Below are 21,154 nucleotides of genomic sequence, written 5' to 3'. Positions count from 1 at the left end.
ATAGTTATTTTACAACTGTAATTGGGTGTCTGGATGCAAGGTGGTTAAGGCACATACAGCTTTTACACATTCAAGTAATAGCATTCCTGTTCAGCCAGGAGCCAGTGCTGCATTTCACAGCCCTCTCTCACTGCATATTCCCAATATGCTTGTTGCACTGTTTATGTGCAGTAAAGGCATAAATGCCATCAAAACAAAATAATTTACATATTATTTTGGTATAGAGAAACCTATGTCAACATTTAGGGAAAAATCAAAAAAGTATTTATTATTATTGATTTAAAAAGTATTAGAAATAATCATCTCGATTCATGTGAACACATAAACCCTCATAACAACAAACAACAACAAATTCCCTCATTTGTTGTTTATATGTAGATTTATATAATATCTTTTGGAGGAATGATATTACATCCCTCCAATTGTGTTCTGAATCAATTCTAAAGAGCACTGAAGCTGGTGGAAGCACCTGGTAATCCAACCCCTTACTAGGATTAATTTATTAAATCACCCGTCTGTACACTTGCCACAGTGCAACTCAGTTTTGTTATCAGACCTTAATTCCCAAAGTGTCATACCCTTATGAGATTATTAGGGTTATTTTACTCATATTTTATATGAGAAATGTCTTATATTCCTATTTACATAATTGTTGTGACTAACTGAGTAGCACTCAATGTGACAAGTAGCACATGGGACAGTAGAGTATTTGAGACCACTGTGGTGCTGTGTCATGCATGTTGCTGATTCATGTGAGGGTAAATGCAGATGTAGGAAATTCTGGGATTATTATGAAACAACTTGTAGCTGCATAGGGGCCTCGTGTGGCAGCATTCTATGGGTGTGAGTGCTTAGCAGGCTATGCAATGAAAGGTTGACATAAAGTGTCTTATGCTGAGGCAGAGAGAAGAGTTGAAACAGAACAGGGAGTTGGGAATGAGAAGGTGAACAGTACAGTACTGGGCATCCAGCCCAGTTCACAAAATCTGACATGAAGACGCTGAGCAGTTGATGGTTTTCAGCTTTCAATCAAATGCTGCAAATCAAGTGCTGGTCGGAGCACAGACAGAAGGCGGAGGAGCTGAGGAGGAGGTGCTTCAATTTAGCATCTATTTGTAGCTTTAAGAAGATGATGTGCTGGCAGAAAATATTGGAAAATCAAACAAGGGAAAATAATCATTTACCATTCAAACTCAGAGTTAAATACATTTGTTGCTGGGGACCTCAAGGAGATGCTGTGTAGACAAAAATCTAATTCTTCATGTGAGCAGTGAAATACTAAAAAGGTCAAGCATGTTTTCTACACTGTACCAGGTATAACACACAATAATTGGGAATTTGTTTATTGTTATTCATTTTATTTTTTTGTCCAAATCGCTAACCATCGTTTGTTTACACATGTGCAGATCTAATAAACAATACTGTATGAAAGGGTCTCGATAGAGCACGTTTGTTGCTCCCGCTGGGGGCAGTAGTGGGCCTAGAAGAGTCTGAGCTGCTCAAACCACAAAAGAAGAAGAAGTGGAAGGTGAATATATGGAGGCGGGGCCGCTCGCGTGTCTACGGGCGAGCACTCTGCGTCTGTGTCGCGCGGATAAGCTCACGCGCCGGGCCGTGAGCGCGCCGCGGTGCTGATCGTCGCCATTTTATTTTGAAATCCAAACTGAACTGGAGGCATAGCGACCCTTCCATTTCGTCAAGTTTGTTGTGGGAAACTAGAAGGGATGAACGTCTGAATTAATTTCTTGGGAGCACGGTGAGATTTATTAATGTATTCGGTCAACTACCGTCGAAAGGTTTAGATATAACACATAAGCAATGATTTGAACACAGGGGATGGCCGTTAGCTTCCAGCGCGGGGAAGGTATATTTGCTGAAAAGCAGCTGTCATAGTGGTCACATCAAGAAATGAACAGTCCTCAATTTAACAGCGTTCCTCTTGCAGTGTGTGTAGTTTTCCATAGTTACATTAGTCAAATTGTTGCTGGGCACGATATTGACATCGGCTCCGTTTAACGTTTGTGTCGTTTCAAGATAGCTCTTGCGGCTGTAATGCTGCGAGTCCATATACTAGTCGGAGCCCGAAGGACTGAGCTAACGTTAGTAGGCACGATCGCGTCCGCAATGTTCGGGGCCTTCAGGCTCATGTGCACGGTATGTTCGATGGTATCTAACCGCCAGTGGTCCATTAGCTGGTCAGAGTTACTACAAACACGTGAAAAGGCACAATGTTCATTAATTGTGCCGATTCATACACATTGGCTTCTAGCGGGCTCGTGTTGCTATTGCTAATGTTTGCTTCACTAAATGCTAATTTCCTAGCTTCTTTAAGCTAGCTCGTAGCCTGCTGGGAGTTACTAACATTTCAGGGGTTAGTGATATCTGCCGATCACGGGCAAGTTATACGGATTAGTAAAATGTGAATAACGGAACGCTACACATTAAGGGCATATAAAGGCACTGTAAACGATAGTGTAGAACACATTTATCGGTTAGCGGTAACTGTAGCTAAATTATTCAGTAACGTTAAACATGTTGGCTAACGTTAACTTGTAGTTCCCCTTTACAAGTGTCTTCCAGCGTCATGTAGGTGTTAGCTTAAGTGGTTGGCTAGGTTGCACCAATTGCCAAGGAAGTAACGTTAATAAACCTAAAAGGTGACATTTGTTTAAATCCTATCATTTAGATTATGGTCAAATTCATCAGTTTGCTAAACACAGTGAAACGTAACTGCATTGTTTGCGCGTTACTGACTAAATGTGTTAGCCTTAAACTTACATTAGCTTGTTCTTTGTTTCGGTTGGTGGTTCTTAAGTAGCTGTGGGAACATTTCTTGTTGGCGGATGCGTTGTACTTTTGTACTTGTCGACAAATTTGTGGCAGGAATTAAACGGCGAAGTTGTTCAGTGGGTCAACAAATATACTAGCTGTGAATCTGTATGTCAGATTTTAGGGTACACTCGCGGCCTAGTTTATGCTACGGAGACGGCAAGTTTATATAACTCCTCTAGACTTCAGTTAAACAGGCATCTTAAACTATGTCGCTTTAAATAATAATGTCTGTCGCTGCATTTATTAGCAGATAAATGCTCTGGAAGGAAAAGCTGAAATATGTTTGACTGCGCCTTTGGGTCTGTCATGGATGTAGGCCTCAAAGCCTGTCAAACGTTTGTTTGATGTTCTCGGTAAATAGTAGCATGACATGGTGGTAGTTTACATACTTTCAGTGGTTTAAAGTGGGAATTCTAGTCCTCACAAGTGATTTCTAGATCTGCATTATTAGGTTTTGCATTGTAGCTTCCTCAGGTTCTGTCAGTCCATGATCTGCAACAAGTGTTTGTGGCTCTTGTAGCTTATAGATAATTTCATTTGACAGAACAGGTATACTTATTTAAAATGGTAACATAACTCCAAAATACAGTGTAGACTTGGAATCATAGTAATTCTAAAAGTATATAGCAGTTTGCAAATCAGCTACCTATTTTGTTTTCCATTGCAAAACGTATTCTCCATGTTTTTAAAATTGCTTTTTTTTTTTATCCTTTCGATACAGATGCTGAACTTGATTTTAAACTGAAGGACTCTACGTAGCACCGGGGCCCACTTATTGGAAAACTCATTTGGAAGCCCAACATTTTTGCACCTTTTTGGGGGGGGGAGCAGAAGTAACCTATCACTGAAGTGACTAAAGGGGAATAATGGTGATTTTGCGCCGTGCTCGGCCGCCTGCTTCCGCCCCAACCAGCAATGAATCTTGACTCGCTCTCGCTGGCTTTGTCTCAAATCAGCTATCTGGTGGACAATTTAACAAAGAAAAACTACCGAGCCAGCCAGCAAGAAATACAGCATGTAAGTGTTGGCAGAGATTTTTTGTTTTCAAACTTCTATTAACAGATTTGTTAAAATTTCTGTGGAAAGTGTCTTAAATTTTTTTTTCTCTTGTTTTGTTGGTATATGCTGATGCTTTTGCTGTGCTCTTCTAGATTGTAAATCGTCACGGACCTGAGGCAGACAGGCATCTACTACGCTGTCTCTTCTCCCATGTGGATTTCAGTGGCGATGGTAAAAGCAGTGGCAAGGATTTTCACCAGGTAATTTTGCTTACAAATTGATACAAAAATAGCTTACTTTAAGGAGGTTATTTATGGTTGTATTACTATGTAATTAATTCTCATATCAAACAAATACTTTTATTTTAAACACCAGTCCTGAAATAAAAAAATTTGTCCATCTGTCACTGCTTTATTTGAGATAATATGAAATGGCAATTAACTTGGCCATATTACTTGTACTGCCTTGGGCCACAAATGAGTATGGATTAAACACAAAAGCCCTTCCAGCACCACTAGTCTCTGTTAAATACATTTTGCTCAGCAAAATATGGTGTAACCTACAAATATGCCTGTGAGTTACTGTAGTAGTATACAATAAACAATGTCTGGACAGAACTGAGTTTATAGCATTAATTGTTTTAATTTGAGACTTGCTATCCCAATCTTGCTCTTCACCTGCCTCTGTTCTCTTTACTCTCTTCCTCTCCTTGGTATCATTTTCTTCTCAACTTGCCCAAGACACAGTTTCTGATCCAGGAGTGTGTCTCGCTGATATCAAAGCCAAACTTTATCTCAACTCTGTGTTACGCCATTGACAATCCGCTGCACTACCAGAAGGTAAGAAGCAATTGCAAGAATTTTGTTATTTCTGTTGTAGCATGAATTTAAATGGGTGAAGACTTGTAGTGTAACTCACTTGGATATCAACCCACACTTGCACATCGACAGACATTACAGTTGTGTAAAAACAAGAAGAATTATATTATCGTTATTCATCTTTTCAGAGTTTAAAGCCATCGGCCCACTTATTCACTCAACTGAGTAAAGTTCTTAAGCTCAGCAAGGTTCAGGAGGTAAGTTCTGCAATGGTCTTCATAACTACCATATTTGTATATATTTATGTATGCGTATATATGTATGTACACAGTGTACATACTGGTAATGGGTTATAGTTTGCATTTAATGAATGCTTTATTGATCCCCCTGGGGGAAATGTTGCTTAACAACACAAGCAAAGACACTTTCGGATTTATTTAATTTTTTTGTGTCCTAGGTGATATTTGGCCTTGCTTTGCTTAATTCCAGTAACGCAGACCTTCGCAGTTTTGGTAAGTATTTATATCAAAAGCACTACATGTTTGTGATTTATTGGTATCAGGAAATTGAAAAGCCATTACGTAAGAGCTGCAACCAGAACTAAAATCATTGCTCTTGAGTGCCCTGTATGTGTATGTGCATGGTAAAATAAAAAATAGAAAGCAAGTCTGTCTTCAAACTACTTGTTTTATTTATTTCTCAGCTGCGCAGTTCATCAAACAGAAACTTCCAGACCTCCTGCGGTCATACGTTGACGCAGATCTTGGAGGAAACCAGGAAGGTGGCTTCCAAGACATTGCCATAGAGGTCTTGCACCTACTGCTCTCCCATCTACTGTTTGGCCAGAAGGGAGCCAGTGGGGTGGGGCAAGAACAGATTGACGCCTTCCTCAAAACACTTTGCCGAGGTATGGAACAGAAATTTGTTTCGATACAAATTTTATCCATGCACATTTTATTTATTTTATATATAATTTTTATGTGTTTCAGATTTCCCCCAGGAGCGTTGTCCTGTGGTGCTTGCACCACTGCTGTACCCTGAAAAACGGGACATTCTGATGGACAGGATCCTTCCAGACTCAGGGGAGTTAGCTAAAACCATGATGGAGAGTTCTCTTGCAGAATTCATGCAAGAAGTTGGCTATGGCTTCTGTGCTAGGTAATTTTATATCTTACATTTTAAATCTTATATTTTAATTTTCTATTCACAGCCAACATTTTTAAAATGTTGTTTTGCCTACAAGGCCTTCTGTAAAATGTAATACTGATAAATCAAAATGTTTACACGAAGGACTGTTTAGGGAACATTAGGTCAACTGTTATTGTCTGCATAGTGGATAATTAAGAAACTGAAATGTCACAGGCATATCTAATTCAAAAAACTTTGTTTATGCAGTTTTTATCTGCACATTTGACATCATAAAAAGATTTCTAGGTGGTTTGACTTTGTGTGAATGTTCAAGATAATGGCTTATAGTCAGCACTAAACTGTTTGTTGCATTTTTCTTTTCAGTGTGGATGAGTGCAGAAACATAATCCTCCAGTATGGAGTGAGGGAGGTGACAGCCAGCCAGGTAGCCAGAGTCCTGGGCATGATGGCTCGTACCCACTCTGGCTTAACTGATGGCATCCCACTACAGGCAAGTGAAAAACCTTACTCTTAAAGTTGTAATACGATCTTTTGTAGAACCTACAAGTATTTGATTCTGTAATTTTAATTACCTTTTTTTAATGTTTGCTTATGTGAACTTTAAAGTTCTCAATACTTTTGCTTTCTCCTACAGTCCATCTCTGCTCCAGGAAGTGGTATCTGGAGTGATGGTAAGGATAAGAATGATGGTTCGCAGGCGCACACGTGGAATGTTGAGGTTCTCATCGATGTCGTCAAAGAAGTGGTAAGTGAATAATTGGTTTAATTAAAAAATGTATACGTTTAATATTTATTTACCTCATCCAGCCACAAATGCAGTGTTAAAAACAAAAAAAAAAACATCCATGTCCAAAGTTCTACTGCATGTTTTTATTAAGGTTATAATTGGTGATGGAGTTGTACTGGAATTTGTTCAGAAAGAGAAATTATAACCTGGTAAAAGTAGAATTTATGGCACAGTTGTATTTGCATTGCATTATTTGTAAAGGCCAATGAGCATAGACTGAAGAAAACCTTCATTGTACCCTGATATTTCCATAGGACTGCATGATTTATATATAGATTTTAGAGTAATGTTTCCGAAAACCATTTGTATTTTTTAAACCTCATGTGAACCAGTCTAAAAGTAAGTCTAGTTTTGTTGTTGTTGTTGTTTTTTTTCCTCCAAGCTTTCATTGTTTTTTTTTTTTTTTCTGTCTGAATCCTAGAATCCCAACCTGAACTTCAAAGAGGTGACATATGAACTGGACCACCCAGGTTTTATCATCCGTGACAGTAAAGGCCTTCAGATAGTGGTGTATGGCATACAACGAGGGTTGGGGGGATTGGAGGTCTTTCCTGTTGATCTCATCTATCGACCATGGAAACATGCAGAGGGACAGGTGTGTGACAGGACAATGTAACAAAGAACTGTAGTGGCAAACCTGATGGAAATTTGGGAAATTACTGTTAAAAAAAAAAATATAAAGAAAGAAAAACTCTAACAATTGATGTGTTTATATGTGGTGCAGTTTGAGAGCATTGCCTTTTTAAATATCTAATGAATATTTTGTTTATTTTCTCTTAAAGTTGTCGTTCATTCAGCACTCTTTGATGAGCCCAGAGGTGTTTTGCTTTGCTGACTATCCCTGCCACACTGTGGCCATTGACATCCTCAAGGCCCCACCAGAGGATGACAATCGGGAAATTGCCACCTGGTAACGTTACTTGCCTTCAGTTTTGAAGTGTTGTTTAATTTTAAATATCATCATTTAGCAAATATCATCTGCTCTCCTGCATATTACTCAGATGGACATCTAAAGCAGTACCCCACCTATCCCATTCTATGCATATTTATCTTATTAAAAATAAACTTTCAAGCTTTCATAATCTAGAAGTAATTAAGCAAACATTTCCCGTGGCATATTGTAATGGAGAAGTGGTTTAGTGTATGTATTATGGTTCACTTTTGTTCTTGAGAGGTCAGAACAGTGTTTTACTTATTGTTTATAACTCTTCACAGGAAAAGTCTGGACCTGGTGGAGAGCCTGCTTAGGCTATCTGAGGTGGGCCAATATGAGCAGGTGAAGCAGCTGTTTGGTTTCCCAATCAAGCATTGCCCAGATATGTTGGTGCTGGCATTACTGCAGATCTCCACCTCCTGGCACACACTGCGCCATGAGCTCATCTCTACACTTATGCCCATATTCCTGGGCAACCACCCCAACTCTGCCATCATCTTGCACTACGCTTGGCATGGACAGGTTGGTGTTAGACTGTGTCATACTGTCAGCTCATGTTGATTTTCAGTCCCAGTTTGTGTACATTTGTTAAATGAACATGTATACATAATATTTGTTGATGATTATTATGATGGTTGCTCTTCCAGGGACAGTCTCCCTCCATTCGTCAGCTCATTATGCATTCAATGGCTGAGTGGTACATGAGAGGGGAGCAGTATGACCAGGCCAAGCTGTCTCGCATCCTAGATGTGGCCCAGGACTTGAAGGTTTGTTGCAGAACAAATAAATAATTTACATGAATGACACATCATTTACCACTTTGAATTCTTAATTTTTAAGAAGTATAATCAGAGGCCCCAGCTTAGCACTAACCAGGAGTACTTGCATTAACCACTCTGGAAAAACCCCGACCTCTGCATGACCATGTGGTTTAGTCAAGCTGTTGCTTATGCTAGTGCCAGCTGCACTGGCAGGTGTTTAATTTTTTTTATTTTTATTTTTTTCCCCCTCTGTGAAAGAGAATACTTTCTCTTCCCAATGATGTAACTATAAATTAAGATACAGGCCAGAAACAGCATTTTGTTTTGTTTTTTTCCCCCCACTCCATAGAAGCCGTTGAAGACACATAACATGAATTTGCACCATTTTAAACTTGAAAATTATATAATCTTTTATCATTGAAGCCCTATAATCCTGTATAAACCCTCATTCCAAGTTAAATCTATGCACTATATGACCATAATATAGCCAAGTCCAGACAGGCTTTGGCATTAGTAAATGGGGGGGAAAACTGGTTGGTAGAAAGCTGAAAGTACAGCAAGGATCAGCAGAAGATGACAAACTTTGTAAAATTAGACATCAAGTGTCAAAATAAGCTCAATTGTTTTTTTAAAATCTTTTCCCTAGTCTCTGTCGATGCTGCTGAATGGTACTCCATTTGCCTTTGTTATTGACCTTGCTGCACTTGCCTCTCGACGTGAATACCTCAAACTTGACAAATGGCTGACTGACAAAATTAGAGAGCATGGGGTAAGTGACAAACGGTTAAATCATTCAATATACATATTCTTATATTTTGGTAGTACTATATCAGAATTTTTTTTTTTTTTTTTTTATTTCACAAAAACCTTTGTATTTTGTACCTGTTAGGAACCTTTTATCCAGGCATGTGTGACATTCCTGAAGAGGCGCTGCCCATCCATTATGGGGGGTTTGGCCCCAGACAAGGACCAGCCCAAAAGTGCCCAGCTGCCGCCGGAGACCTTAGCCACCATGCTGGCTTGTCTGCAGTCTTGTGCTGGGTGAGACTAGCTAGGTGTCTTACTGTACTATTAGCTTGCTGGGCACTTTCAAATAACTTGAGTTGAATGTCAAATGTTAGTCTTGCTACATGTTAAGAAGAATTTTGAAACATATTTGATGGCGTTTTCATCACAGTATTCTTAGTTATTTGTTTTCCTTTAAGTTTTGTTTCGCTTCTGTCCTTAGGAGTGTATCCCAGGAGCTGTCTGAGACTATCCTGACCATGGTTGCTAACTGCAGTAATGTCATGAATAAAGCTCGGCAGCCACCACCTGGGGTAATGCCGAAGGGACGTGCCCCTAGCACCAGCAGCCTTGATGCTATATCACCTGTACAGGTATCTTTGTCTGTCTCTGCACAAAAAAAAAGTCTTAAAACAGAATATTGTAATAGTAGAGATCATTTCTAATCTTCAATAAACATTACCAATATGTTGCTTGAACATATCTCACATTTGTAGTGCTGACTGCCCATCCCTTGCTCTCTTTATCACTCTCCTTTCCTTGCTCTCTAGATGGACCCTCTGTCTGGCATGGGTTCTTTGAACCTGGGGAGTACAGCCACCTCACACACTCAGAGCATGCAGGGTTTCCCAACCTCACTGAGTTCAGCTTTCAGTAATCCTCAGTCCCCAGCAAAGGCCTTTCCTCCTCTCTCCAACCCCAACCCCAGCACATTTGGGGGCATTGGCAGCCTGTCCTCCCAGCTCCCTGGTATGGACTCTGGTACTATGCTATTTTTTTATTTTCTTTTAAGATGAATAACTGAGATGCTCATACTAGGTCAACAAATCATTCTGGACTATTGTAGCCATGTCATTCAGCCATCTTTTGCTTCAATGAGAAGTCAGACCAACAGATTTTTGTAGTTGAACTGTTAGCTTGCTAAATGTTGATGTGTGTATATATTGCCAACAAAGAACAATTACTCAAAATAAATAACTTGAAAAGCAACTTGTTCTGTTGCTCAGTACTTGAGTACTAGAATTCGAAGGATTGCAGTTTAGAATGTGAATTAGGTACTGATTGAAATAAATGTTTTCTTCAGGTCCCTTGGGCTCAGGAATTGGCTCTGGTATTGGTTCTAGCCTGGGGATGCCAGCAGTAAGCACAGACCCATTTGGCCCAAGGAAGATGAGCACACCAGGCCTGAACCCACCAACCTTTCAGCAGAGTAAGATGAAGGCCTGTAAGTGGTGGTGGTAGTGGTGTGACTGAGAGCCCCGCCCTGTGCCGCTCAGCACTGTATTTCCTCTACTATTGTCATTATTAAATTTGCAAAATCTTCCATAACAAGTCACACTTTTTTCTTTTTTGGAGTGTGTGAGCTGTTATGTCTTTTTAACATCATAAAAAAACCATTGGCTGTATGACTTAATTTCTATACCTACAAATCTTGTAGAGGAAATACAGATCAGTCTTCCATTCCTTGTCTGCTTATGCTTACGGCCCCACTTTTGTCATTTTTCTAATTATTTTATTTATTGACCTGACTTCATCAGTCAAAAAGCTTTGAAAAACAATTTTCAAAAATGTGTGAATTACATGTCCCATGCTCAACCCATGTTGGATTACAGTATTAAAGAAAACAACACTTTTGATTTAAAAATGTAAAATTATTTTCTACTCTTCTTCCAGCTGACCTTTCTCAGGTGTGGCCCGAAGCAAACCAGCACTTTAGTAAGGAGATAGATGATGAAGCAAACAGTTACTTCCAGCGCATATACAACCACCCACCTCACCCGACTATGTCTGTTGATGAAGTATGTAGCAACAGTATTTGACTTCTCCAAAAATAACTAATCTAAAAGTCAATTTCAATTATTTCAGGAAATTGATCATTGTTGTCCCCCTCCAGGTGCTGGAGATGCTGCAGAGATTTAAGGATTCAACTATCAAACGTGAGCGCGAGGTGTTCAACTGCATGCTTCGGAACTTGTTTGAGGAATACCGGTTCTTCCCCCAGTATCCAGACAAAGAGCTGCACATCACTGCCTGCCTTTTCGGTGGCATTATTGAGAAGGGTCTTGTCACCTACATGGCCCTGGGTTTGGCCCTCCGATATGTTCTTGAAGCCTTAAGAAAACCCTATGGATCCAAAATGTATTACTTTGGAATTGCTGCCCTAGATAGGTTCAAAAACAGGTACTAAAATGTCTTTCTTTTGTAAAATTAATATTAATTGAACGGTCATCTTACACCAGACTTGTACATCTTATGTATTTCTAGACTTAAGGACTACCCTCAATATTGTCAACACCTGGCTTCAATTGGTCACTTCTTGCAATTCCCCCACCATTTACAAGAGGTAATCAGGTTTCCTTAATTTATTTTTGCTTACTGCATTAAAATCTTATTTTGTTGTTGTTGCTGCTGATGTTATTATTGTTATTATTGTTATTATTGTTATTATTGTTATTATTGTTATTGTTATTATTATTATTATTATTATTATTATTATTATTATTATTATTATTATTATTATTATTATTATTATTATTGACAAGGCCTCCCACAAACAGATAAATTAAATCTCTCGCTCTGCATCTTTCAATATTGTGTGTGCAGTATATCGAGTATGGCCAACAGTCACGGGACCCTCCAGTGAAGATGCAAGGCTCCATCACGACACCAGGCAGTCTGGCACTGGCACAAGTTCAAGCCCAGGCCCAGTCTCAGCAACCTGGTGTCCCCAAAGCCCCACAGCCTGGTCAACCCAGCACTCTTGTCACCACAACAACTACTACCACCACGGTAAGCAAGACCACCACAATCACAAGACCGACACCCAGCGGCTTCAAGAAGGATGTACCTGTGAGTTTGGCTTTGAATTTTTTTAGTTTTCAAAATATTTTTCTTTATGTAATAAATTTATAGGATTTGAAAAACGGTTTCAAAGATGATTGTCCTTGTTCCTACATGTAGCCCTCCATAAACACTACCAACATTGACACCCTGCTGGTGGCCACTGATCAAACAGAAAGGATTGTAGAGCCTCCAGAAAATGTGCAGGAGAAGATTGCTTTTATCTTCAACAACCTTTCACAGTCCAATATGACACAGAAGGTAAAGTGAAACTGACAAAACATTACTGAACAATCAAAGATGTTCTGAAACATTTTAAAAACTTTTTTTTTGTTGTTTTTTCCAGGTTGAGGAATTGAAGGAGACTGTGAAGGAAGAGTTTATGCCCTGGGTGTCTCAGTATCTGGTAATGAAGCGTGTCAGTATTGAGCCCAACTTCCACAGTCTCTACTCAAACTTTCTGGACACACTCAAGAACCCTGAGTTTGTCAAGATGGTCCTCAACGAAACATACAGGAATATCAAGGTAGAACACTGAGGACATTACGACACCAGAAGTTTTTGTTTTGTTTTTCTTTCCTAGTCATCAAAGCTGTAACACTGCTGAATATCTGTTACTTCCTTAAGGTTCTGCTCACCTCTGACAAGGCAGCTGCCAATTTCTCTGATCGCTCCCTGCTGAAGAACCTGGGCCACTGGCTGGGCATGATTACACTGGCCAAAAACAAGCCTATCCTCTACACAGTAAGATTTTGTTCATTGATTTTGCAGCATCATTATGTTATTGCACTCCCCCTTTTTAAATGGACTGTTTCTTGCTTTTTCTAGGATCTGGAAGTTAAATCTTTGCTGCTAGAGGCCTATGTGAAAGGCCAACAGGAGCTACTTTATGTGGTTCCCTTTGTGGCAAAAGTTTTGGAGTCCAGTCTGCGGAGTATGGTGAGTAATAATCGTATACTGAGATGCCGCTTTCTAATTGTCTCTTCTTGTCCAAAACTCCCTTGTTTGCGTTATTAGTGAGTTCTAACCAGTGTGTCTTCTGCTGTAGGTTTTCAGGCCTCAGAATCCCTGGACAATGGCCATCATGAATGTTCTTGCTGAGCTGCATCAGGAACATGACCTCAAGGTAGTTAGACTCATTGCACTGTGCCCTACTGCATTAAGATTAAAGATCTTAATAAGATCTTAGTTTGCATGGTTACAGTTTCTTAATTTAGACAGAAAAAGAACCACTACCAAAAAGATCTACATGGACACGCATACAAAAAAACATAATACAATTGTGGATGAAAATATGTCAAAAATAAAGTCCATAATGGTGAACCTTAGAAATACTGTAGTCACCATGCACATCAACCTGTTGCCTAGCACTCACTGTTGCTTGTAACACTGATATAAAGAATACCTACATAAAAAATGCAACTAAAGAGAACAATCATTGTACATGAAAGTGACTAAAATGTAACCTTGACATATAAAATTGTTGCTCACATTGTTTGCTTGTTCACTGCAGCTCAATTTAAAGTTTGAGATTGAAGTTCTGTGTAAGAACTTGTCTCTGGACATCAATGATCTCAAGCCAGGAAACCTGCTGAAAGACAAGGAGAAGTTGAAGAACCTGGAAGAACAGCTGTCTGCACCAAAGAAAGAGGCAAAGCCTCCAGAGGATATGCTGCCAGTTTCTACTACAGGTGGATGCTCATTATTTAATTTTATGATGCTCTCTACAGCAAAATCTGAAAGAACTGGGTGCTTTATCATTCTTTCCTAGTAATTTATTGGCTTTGTCCAGGTTGATATAACGGTTTTAGTCTAAAGTTCAAACCTTCATAAATGACTAGGTGACTAAATGTTCAAGCTGAGTTAAAGTGCTTCACTCAGTTGGATTAATTTAAATTACAATTTGAATCCATATCATTAATGTTGGGATGATAAGTATGTTATAAATTACCCTATTATATTATATATATTATAATACCATTTCTGCATTTTGCTGTAAATCCTGTAATTTCACAATGCAAAGCTTAGTATCTATGTTTAGTAAATGTTTCATTTCTGTTAATGTGTGGATAATGTACCTTTTTCTTGTGATTTTAATCAAATAAGCATTTTGTGACCAACAGGAGACTTTGTTCCATTTGCAGCTCCACCCTCAACCCCAGCTGCCACCACCACTACTTGCACAACCACCGGGCCTCCAACCCCACAGTTCAGTTACCACGACATCAATGTTTATGCCTTGGCCGGCCTTGCCCCACACATCAATATAAATGTCAACGTAAGTATTAAGTCTTGCAGACCACCAGCATACTTGATAGTTAGGTATTTTTCTGACTTTTCTTATGTGCCTAATGTTTTCTCTTTAGATCCCCCTGCTACAGGCCCATCCTCAGTTGAAGCAGTGTGTGCGGCAGTCAGTGGAGCGGGCTGTCCAGGAGCTAGTGCATCCAGTGGTTGAGCGCTCTATCAAAATTGCCATGACAACCTGTGAGCAGATCATTAGGAAGGACTTTGCCCTGGATTCAGAGGAGTCCCGTATGCGAGTGGCTGCCCACCATATGATGAGAAACCTGACTGCTGGGATGGCCATGATTACATGCCGTGAACCCCTCCTCATGAGCATTGCCACCAATCTTAAGAACAGTTTTGCTGCTGCACTAAGAGTAAGTTCAATCCCATAAAGGGGGCTTATGTCCTTAACAGCTAGTTTAATACAAAGTATAAAGAAAACTGTAGTGGAAATGGACAGTTTTGACCTTTAAAAAAAAATAAATAAAATAAAATAAAATAAATAAATAAATAAATAATAATAATAATAATAAAAAAGAGGTAACATTCCCATGATTCAACTTTCTTATTAATACTTAAAAACATGTTCCCCATATTTTGCCTACATGCCCATCCTTTTCTTTTTCTGCTGACAATAAATATGCACAGTATGGACATGGACCAATACTCCTTCTCTAACTTAAACTCGTTCTTCTCTCAGGCACCAACACCCCAGCAGAGGGAAATGATGGAGGAGGCTGCAGCCAGGATTGCTCAAGACAACTGTGAATTAGCTTGCTGCTTTATCCAGAAAACGGCTGTTGAGAAGGCTGGCCCTGAAATGGACAAAAGACTAGCCACTGTGAGTGGCCACCCCCCCCAAACACTAGCACAGCAGTCACAAATGTTTCTGATACATTAATAGTTGCTGCACTCTGTAGGGGAAAAACAAGTTACATCAGTGTGTCCATTTTGTTAATTGGGTGTCTGATCTACTACTCTGCAGGAATTTGAGCTGAGAAAGCATGCACGCCAAGAAGGACGTCGTTATTGTGATCCTGTTGTTCTTACGTACCAGGCTGAACGTATGCCTGAACAGATCAGACTCAAGGTAAATTGCAAGAATATACAAGCTATGGATAAGGGGGCGTAGTCGTGAATGATCAGTGACTAAATGCATGTGTGTTGTAGGTAGGAGGAGTGGACCCTAAGCAACTGGCTGTATATGAGGAGTTTGCCAGGAACATTCCAGGTTTCCTACCCAGTAATGATCTCTCCCAACCTACAGGCTTCTTGGCTCAGCCAATGAAGGCAAGTTGTTTTTCTGCTGTGTTGCGGTGCTTCTTAAACACAGGCTGTGGTTTCTAAAATGTACTTGATTCTATTCTAACAGCAACAGGCATGGGCCACAGATGATGTGGCTCAGATCTATGACAAGTGCATAGCAGACTTGGAGCAGCATCTTCATGCCATCCCTCCTGCCCTTGCCATGAACCCTCTGACCCAGGCCCTGCGCAGTCTGCTGGAAGCTGTTGCCTTGGCTAGGAACTCCAGGGATGGCATTGCTGCACTTGGCCTTCTGCAGAAGGTAGATTTAATACTTTTACGGATTCAGTTAAGTCTGTAGTATTTGAAGCAGGCATGGGTGTAATCTGCTAACCAGTGTTACTACTAAATTGGTGTCTTGATTCCTCAGGCTGTGGAAGGTCTTCTGGATGCTACGAGTGGGGCTGATGCAGACTTGCTGCTACGCTACAGGGAGTGCCACCTGTTGGTGCTTAAAGCCCTTCAGGATGGACGTGCCTATGGACCACAGTGGTGCAACAAGCAGATCACCAGGTGAGTTGGGTTGTTTGGATTATGTAAGATTGTACCACAGAAGTTTATTTTCTTAATACTTCTGCATGGAAAAACAGTCGCTGCCCATGGACAAGGAAAGACGCATTATTTTGTATTTGTTTACAGGTGTCTGATTGAATGCCGTGATGAGTACAAGTACAATGTAGAGGCTGTGGAGCTTCTGATCAGGAATCACCTTGTGAATATGCAGCAGTATGACCTGCACTTGGCACAGGTACAAAATATCTTAACTGAATATAGTTTTTATTTCTACCTAAAGTTCTTTTTAATAAAATGATTGTATATTCCATAGTTGTTGAAGAGCTCAGCTTAGTAAGCTAGTTGTCTTGGCAGGTGAAGTGCCATTACTAGCTGACACCTTTGTTTTTTTTTTTGTTTTTCTTCTAGTCTATGGAAAATGGACTGCACTACATGGCAGTTGCATTTGCCATGCAGTTAGTGAAGCTGCTTCTGGTGGATGAACGCAGTGTTAGTCACGTCACAGAGGCTGACCTCTTCCACACAATTGAGACTTTAATGAGGACCTGTGCACACTCCAGAGCTAATGCCCCTGAGGGGTAAGTGTTAAATTACTAAAATATTTTGGTTTTAATATGAAAGAGGTTTCTGATTTAAAAAAAAAAATAAAATAAAAAAATAGGTGTACAACTATCAGTTTAATGGATTGCTTGGATCCTAATGCAAACCACTTTGTAGATGTTTATCCCAATTTTAATAAGCCTGATGTAGTAACATTTTGCTCACTTATTTATTTTTGTTGTTTACCCAAGTCTTCCCCAGCTGATGGATGTTGTTCGCTCCAACTATGAGGCCATGATTGACAGGGCCCACGGTGGACCCAACTTCATGATGCACTCTGGGATTTCACAGGCTTCAGAATATGATGATCCTCCAGGCTTAAGGGAGAAGGCAGAGTACCTCCTGAGGGAATGGGTCAACCTGTATCACTCAGCTGCTGCTGGCAGAGATAGCACCAAAGCCTTCTCTGCCTTTGTTGGCCAGGTAACCGGCCGTTTGTCACTTCAGAGCAATCGGTGATTACTCTTGCTCTTTGTATTTATCTTGTGTCCTCTTATCTCTCTAGATGCACCAACAGGGTATCCTGAAGACAGATGACCTGATCACAAGGTTCTTCCGGCTGTGCACAGAAATGTGCGTGGAGATAAGCTATCGGGCACAAGCTGAGCAGCAGCACAATCCAGCTGCCAGCGCAGCCATCATCAGAGCCAAGTGTTACCACAACCTGGATGCCTTTGTTAGGCTCATAGCCTTACTGGTCAAACACTCTGGAGAGGCCACCAACACAGTGACAAAAATCAACCTCCTCAACAAGGTACACAGACAAATTACTAGGCCCCTTTCATCTGTGACACCACAGTTTAAAACTATTGTCAACAGAAATTGCTTGAAAGTGATTCCTGTAATCTAAACTAACATATTAAGTGTTTTGTTAATGCCACTTCTGGTGATGTTTGATATGCTCTCTGAGCTCTAAACAGCATGGTACCTTGTCTACATGATGGTCTGTTGCTCTGATTGTTCCTCTAGGTGCTGGGCATCGTAGTTGGGGTGTTGATCCAGGACCATGATGTTCGGCAGACAGAATTCCAGCAGCTGCCATACCACCGCATTTTCATCATGCTGCTGTTGGAACTCAATGCCCCTGAACATGTTCTTGAGACCATTAACTTCCAGACTCTCACTGCCTTCTGGTAAGAAATCAACCATACCTGGGTCTGCCTGTGTCTCATCAAAGGCTAAACAAGGGCCGGCTAATATGTATGTCAGATGTATTTGGTTTTAAGTCCCTTTCTTTTGTATCTGCAGCAATACCTTCCACATCCTGAGACCCACCAAAGCACCTGGCTTTGTGTACGCCTGGCTTGAACTCATCTCCCACCGTATCTTCATTGCCAGGATGCTGGCACACACACCACAGCAGAAAGTATGGAGACATGACATGGCTATCTAATTTACATATAATACATGGGTTTCTGCTCTCCCTGTATATATTGGTGGGTTTTGAATTTGTGTATTATGCTGTTGTCTTCCAGGGATGGCCCATGTATGCACAGCTGCTGATTGATCTTTTCAAGTACTTGGCACCTTTCCTGAGGAATGTAGAGCTCAACAAACCTATGCAAATCCTCTACAAGGTGCTATATGAATTTTATTTATTTTTTTCCCTCCCCTTGTTGCACAGAAGTAACATCTCCTTGTATTTGGGGTTTGCCCATTACAGCCTCATGGGGATAGTCCTGTAGACTGTAGGTTTTAACCAAAAAAAAAAAAAAAACACACTAACTTGATGATCACATGTTCCTCATTGAACATCTGGATAACACAACTCTTCTTTGTACCCATATAATTTGTTTCAGGGCACACTGCGTGTGCTGCTGGTCCTGCTGCATGACTTCCCAGAGTTCCTGTGTGACTACCACTACGGCTTCTGTGATGTTATCCCACCCAACTGCATCCAGCTCCGCAACCTCATCCTCAGTGCCTTTCCACGCAACATGAGGCTCCCTGACCCCTTCACACCCAATCTCAAGGTAGATTTGGAGCCACACAAACTCAAGTGGCTGCTGCAGAATTTTAAATGGTGGACGTGTTTATGCTGTTTAGTTTTACTACAGCCACAGAATGTAGGGCTGAATGTTATTTGAAAGATTAAGACCTGATGTCACACATCTGTTGTTGCTGCAGGTGGACATGTTGAGCGAGATCAACATCGCTCCCCGTATCCTCACAAACTTCACAGGAGTTATGCCCTCCCAGTTCAAGAAGGATCTGGACTCGTACCTGAAAACCCGCTCACCAGTTACTTTCCTGTCTGAGCTGCGCAGCAACCTGCAGGTAGGACCACTGCCCATCCAATCACATATGCTTTGTTTGTTTTCAACTTTGTTAGTAATTTTTCATCTTTCATCGCCCAGGTTTCTAATGAGCCAGGAAACCGCTACAACATCCAGCTGATCAATGCTCTAGTGTTGTATGTAGGCACACAGGCAATCGCTCACATCCACAATAAGGGCAGCACCCCCTCCATGAGCACGATCACACACTCTGCACACATGGACATCTTCCAGAACCTGGCAGTGGACCTGGACACTGAAGGTAAGATGACAGTATACCATCTAAGCCCTGGTGTTGTGTAGAGCCAAATGGATATCTTGTTGTTTTTAGGTTTCTAACATCTTTACTCTAAGGTTTCTGGTGTCATGTGCTGTGTGTTTTTGTTTTCTTTAAATTCCAGGCCGTTACCTGTTCTTGAATGCGATCGCCAATCAGCTGCGTTACCCCAACAGCCACACTCACTACTTCAGTTGCACCATGCTGTATCTGTTTGCTGAGGCCAACACAGAAGCCATTCAGGAACAGATCACCAGGTGAGACTGAGCCTGACCTGAGCTCTGAATGACTTCAGTGATTAGGCGGAAGGATCATTATTGTGCTAAAGTCAGCAACCACCATCTTAGTTTAAGAAATGTTGATGATGATTTTTTGATTGAAATGATGATGTTGAAATGAATTTTTTTTTTTTTTTTTTTTCCCTCTCTCTCTCGCTCTTCAGGGTTCTCCTGGAGAGGCTGATAGTCAATAGGCCACACCCATGGGGTCTACTGATCACCTTCATCGAGTTGATCAAGAATCCTGCCTTCAAGTTCTGGAGTCATGACTTTGTGCACTGTGCCCCTGAGATTGAAAAGTAGGTCCTTCATTTGACTGAATGCTTTAAAACCTAAACTGATGGTATGTTGTATCTGTGAGACAAACTAATGCAGAGTTTTAGAAGCACCTAAGGGAATAGTCGGTAGAACGTGTTGGTCTGACACATTTATATTTGGCTTTAGTATCTTTAGAGATGTTAGACATGTTTGATCTGCTCCTAAGTCAATGTCTGACCTCCTCTGTTGCCAGGCTATTCCAGTCAGTAGCCCAGTGCTGCATGGGACAGAAGCAGGCCCAGCAGGTGATGGAGGGCACTGGTGCCAGCTAGCCTGTGCACCAGTCATCCTGTAGCCCGGGAGAGATGCAGCGGCCTTGACCCACTCCCCCACCACACATCCACACACCTCCCTCTTTACTGTTGGCACTGGATAAACTGGCAACCACAGTCGTCAATGTGGACAAAAGGACTACTGCTCACAGATCTGAAGAGTTAGATTTTTGTTTATCCCTTTGGGGTTGAATTGAGAGAGAATGGATTGGGACATGCTGTTTAATATACTTTTTTGATGCTTTGATGTAAATATTGGCGAGGAAAAAAGGGAGACGGGGAGAGTAGAAGGGGAGAGCAATGAACATGTCAAATAAATGTATACTGACATGTAAAGATATTGAAACATGTTTTCATTCACTGCCGAAGTCCTTGGTTTGCTTCCTTCCCACACAAATCTTTATTTTGTATTTTTTTGGTTTACAGAGGCTGAATGGTAGATGATTGAAGGAAAAATGTTGCCTGCTACTTTCATTTGATTCCTTTTTATCCCTGAGTGGGACAGGAAGATGTAGTTTAATCTCCCGGATGGGGTGGGGGGAGGGTCTGCCCCTGGTGTGCCGTGTGTTGGTGGACACGGCTTGCTGATATTTGTCCATTTGAAACTGGCTCTGGAAGTCTCTCCCTGGCACTTGTAAAATTGTGCAGTGACGGCAACATCGTATCTAACGATTTGTACAAAGATCCAAATTGAAGAACAATAGAAGGACCAATACAGCCCATTTTGTAACATTTTGAATGTTTTGTAAATGTATTGGTCCATGTGTTGTATTTTGTAGTCCTTTCTAGTTTGCCTTTAGTTCTTGCTACCTAACTGCAGTATGCATACATACAGTAAATAAAGCATTCAAACTGCACCGCATCTGTATTCTTTCAACAGGAGAGACTCAGCATTGATAC

The 21,154-nt window shown here is 40.7% G+C and overlaps 1 protein-coding gene across 10 annotated transcripts; it reads left to right on the top strand.

Annotated features, from left to right (window-relative positions):
• Positions 1-1,604: 1,604 nt before the first annotated feature.
• cnot1 (CCR4-NOT transcription complex, subunit 1) lies at positions 1,605-21,111 on the top strand. 10 transcript variants are annotated; one of them, XM_026364600.1, is made up of 49 exons: positions 1,605-1,756; positions 3,554-3,849; positions 3,984-4,091; positions 4,572-4,670; positions 4,838-4,906; positions 5,107-5,161; positions 5,353-5,556; positions 5,639-5,807; positions 6,162-6,288; positions 6,433-6,543; positions 7,007-7,180; positions 7,368-7,495; positions 7,801-8,041; positions 8,167-8,286; positions 8,927-9,049; positions 9,170-9,321; positions 9,509-9,659; positions 9,837-10,047; positions 10,370-10,495; positions 10,960-11,084; positions 11,180-11,466; positions 11,551-11,629; positions 11,881-12,135; positions 12,247-12,387; positions 12,473-12,652; positions 12,754-12,870; positions 12,955-13,065; positions 13,175-13,252; positions 13,640-13,817; positions 14,250-14,404; positions 14,493-14,789; positions 15,116-15,256; positions 15,401-15,505; positions 15,586-15,705; positions 15,788-15,982; positions 16,091-16,233; positions 16,360-16,468; positions 16,642-16,811; positions 17,025-17,256; positions 17,339-17,587; positions 17,803-17,966; positions 18,082-18,199; positions 18,309-18,410; positions 18,633-18,806; positions 18,961-19,110; positions 19,191-19,371; positions 19,511-19,643; positions 19,829-19,963; positions 20,176-21,111. In XM_026364600.1, the coding sequence occupies exons 2-49, from the start codon at positions 3,748-3,750 to the stop codon at positions 20,252-20,254; spliced, it is 7,173 nt and encodes a 2,390-aa protein (XP_026220385.1). In that variant the 5' UTR covers positions 1,605-1,756; positions 3,554-3,747; the 3' UTR covers positions 20,255-21,111. The 10 variants fall into 10 exon arrangements, with proteins under 10 accessions (XP_026220385.1, XP_026220386.1, XP_026220389.1 ...); XM_026364601.1 differs by having other exon boundaries at positions 4,578-4,670; positions 20,176-20,254; XM_026364604.1 differs by having other exon boundaries at positions 9,837-10,035; positions 11,890-12,135; positions 20,176-20,254.
• Positions 21,112-21,154: the final 43 nt, after the last annotated feature.

The sequence above is a fragment of the Anabas testudineus genome, chromosome 6 (assembly GCF_900324465.2).
Source record: "Anabas testudineus chromosome 6, fAnaTes1.2, whole genome shotgun sequence".
NCBI classification, from domain to species: domain Eukaryota; kingdom Metazoa; phylum Chordata; class Actinopteri; order Anabantiformes; family Anabantidae; genus Anabas; species Anabas testudineus.
Note: the sequence above shows the minus strand (reverse complement) of the source record. Positions and strands in the feature narration are given on the sequence as shown.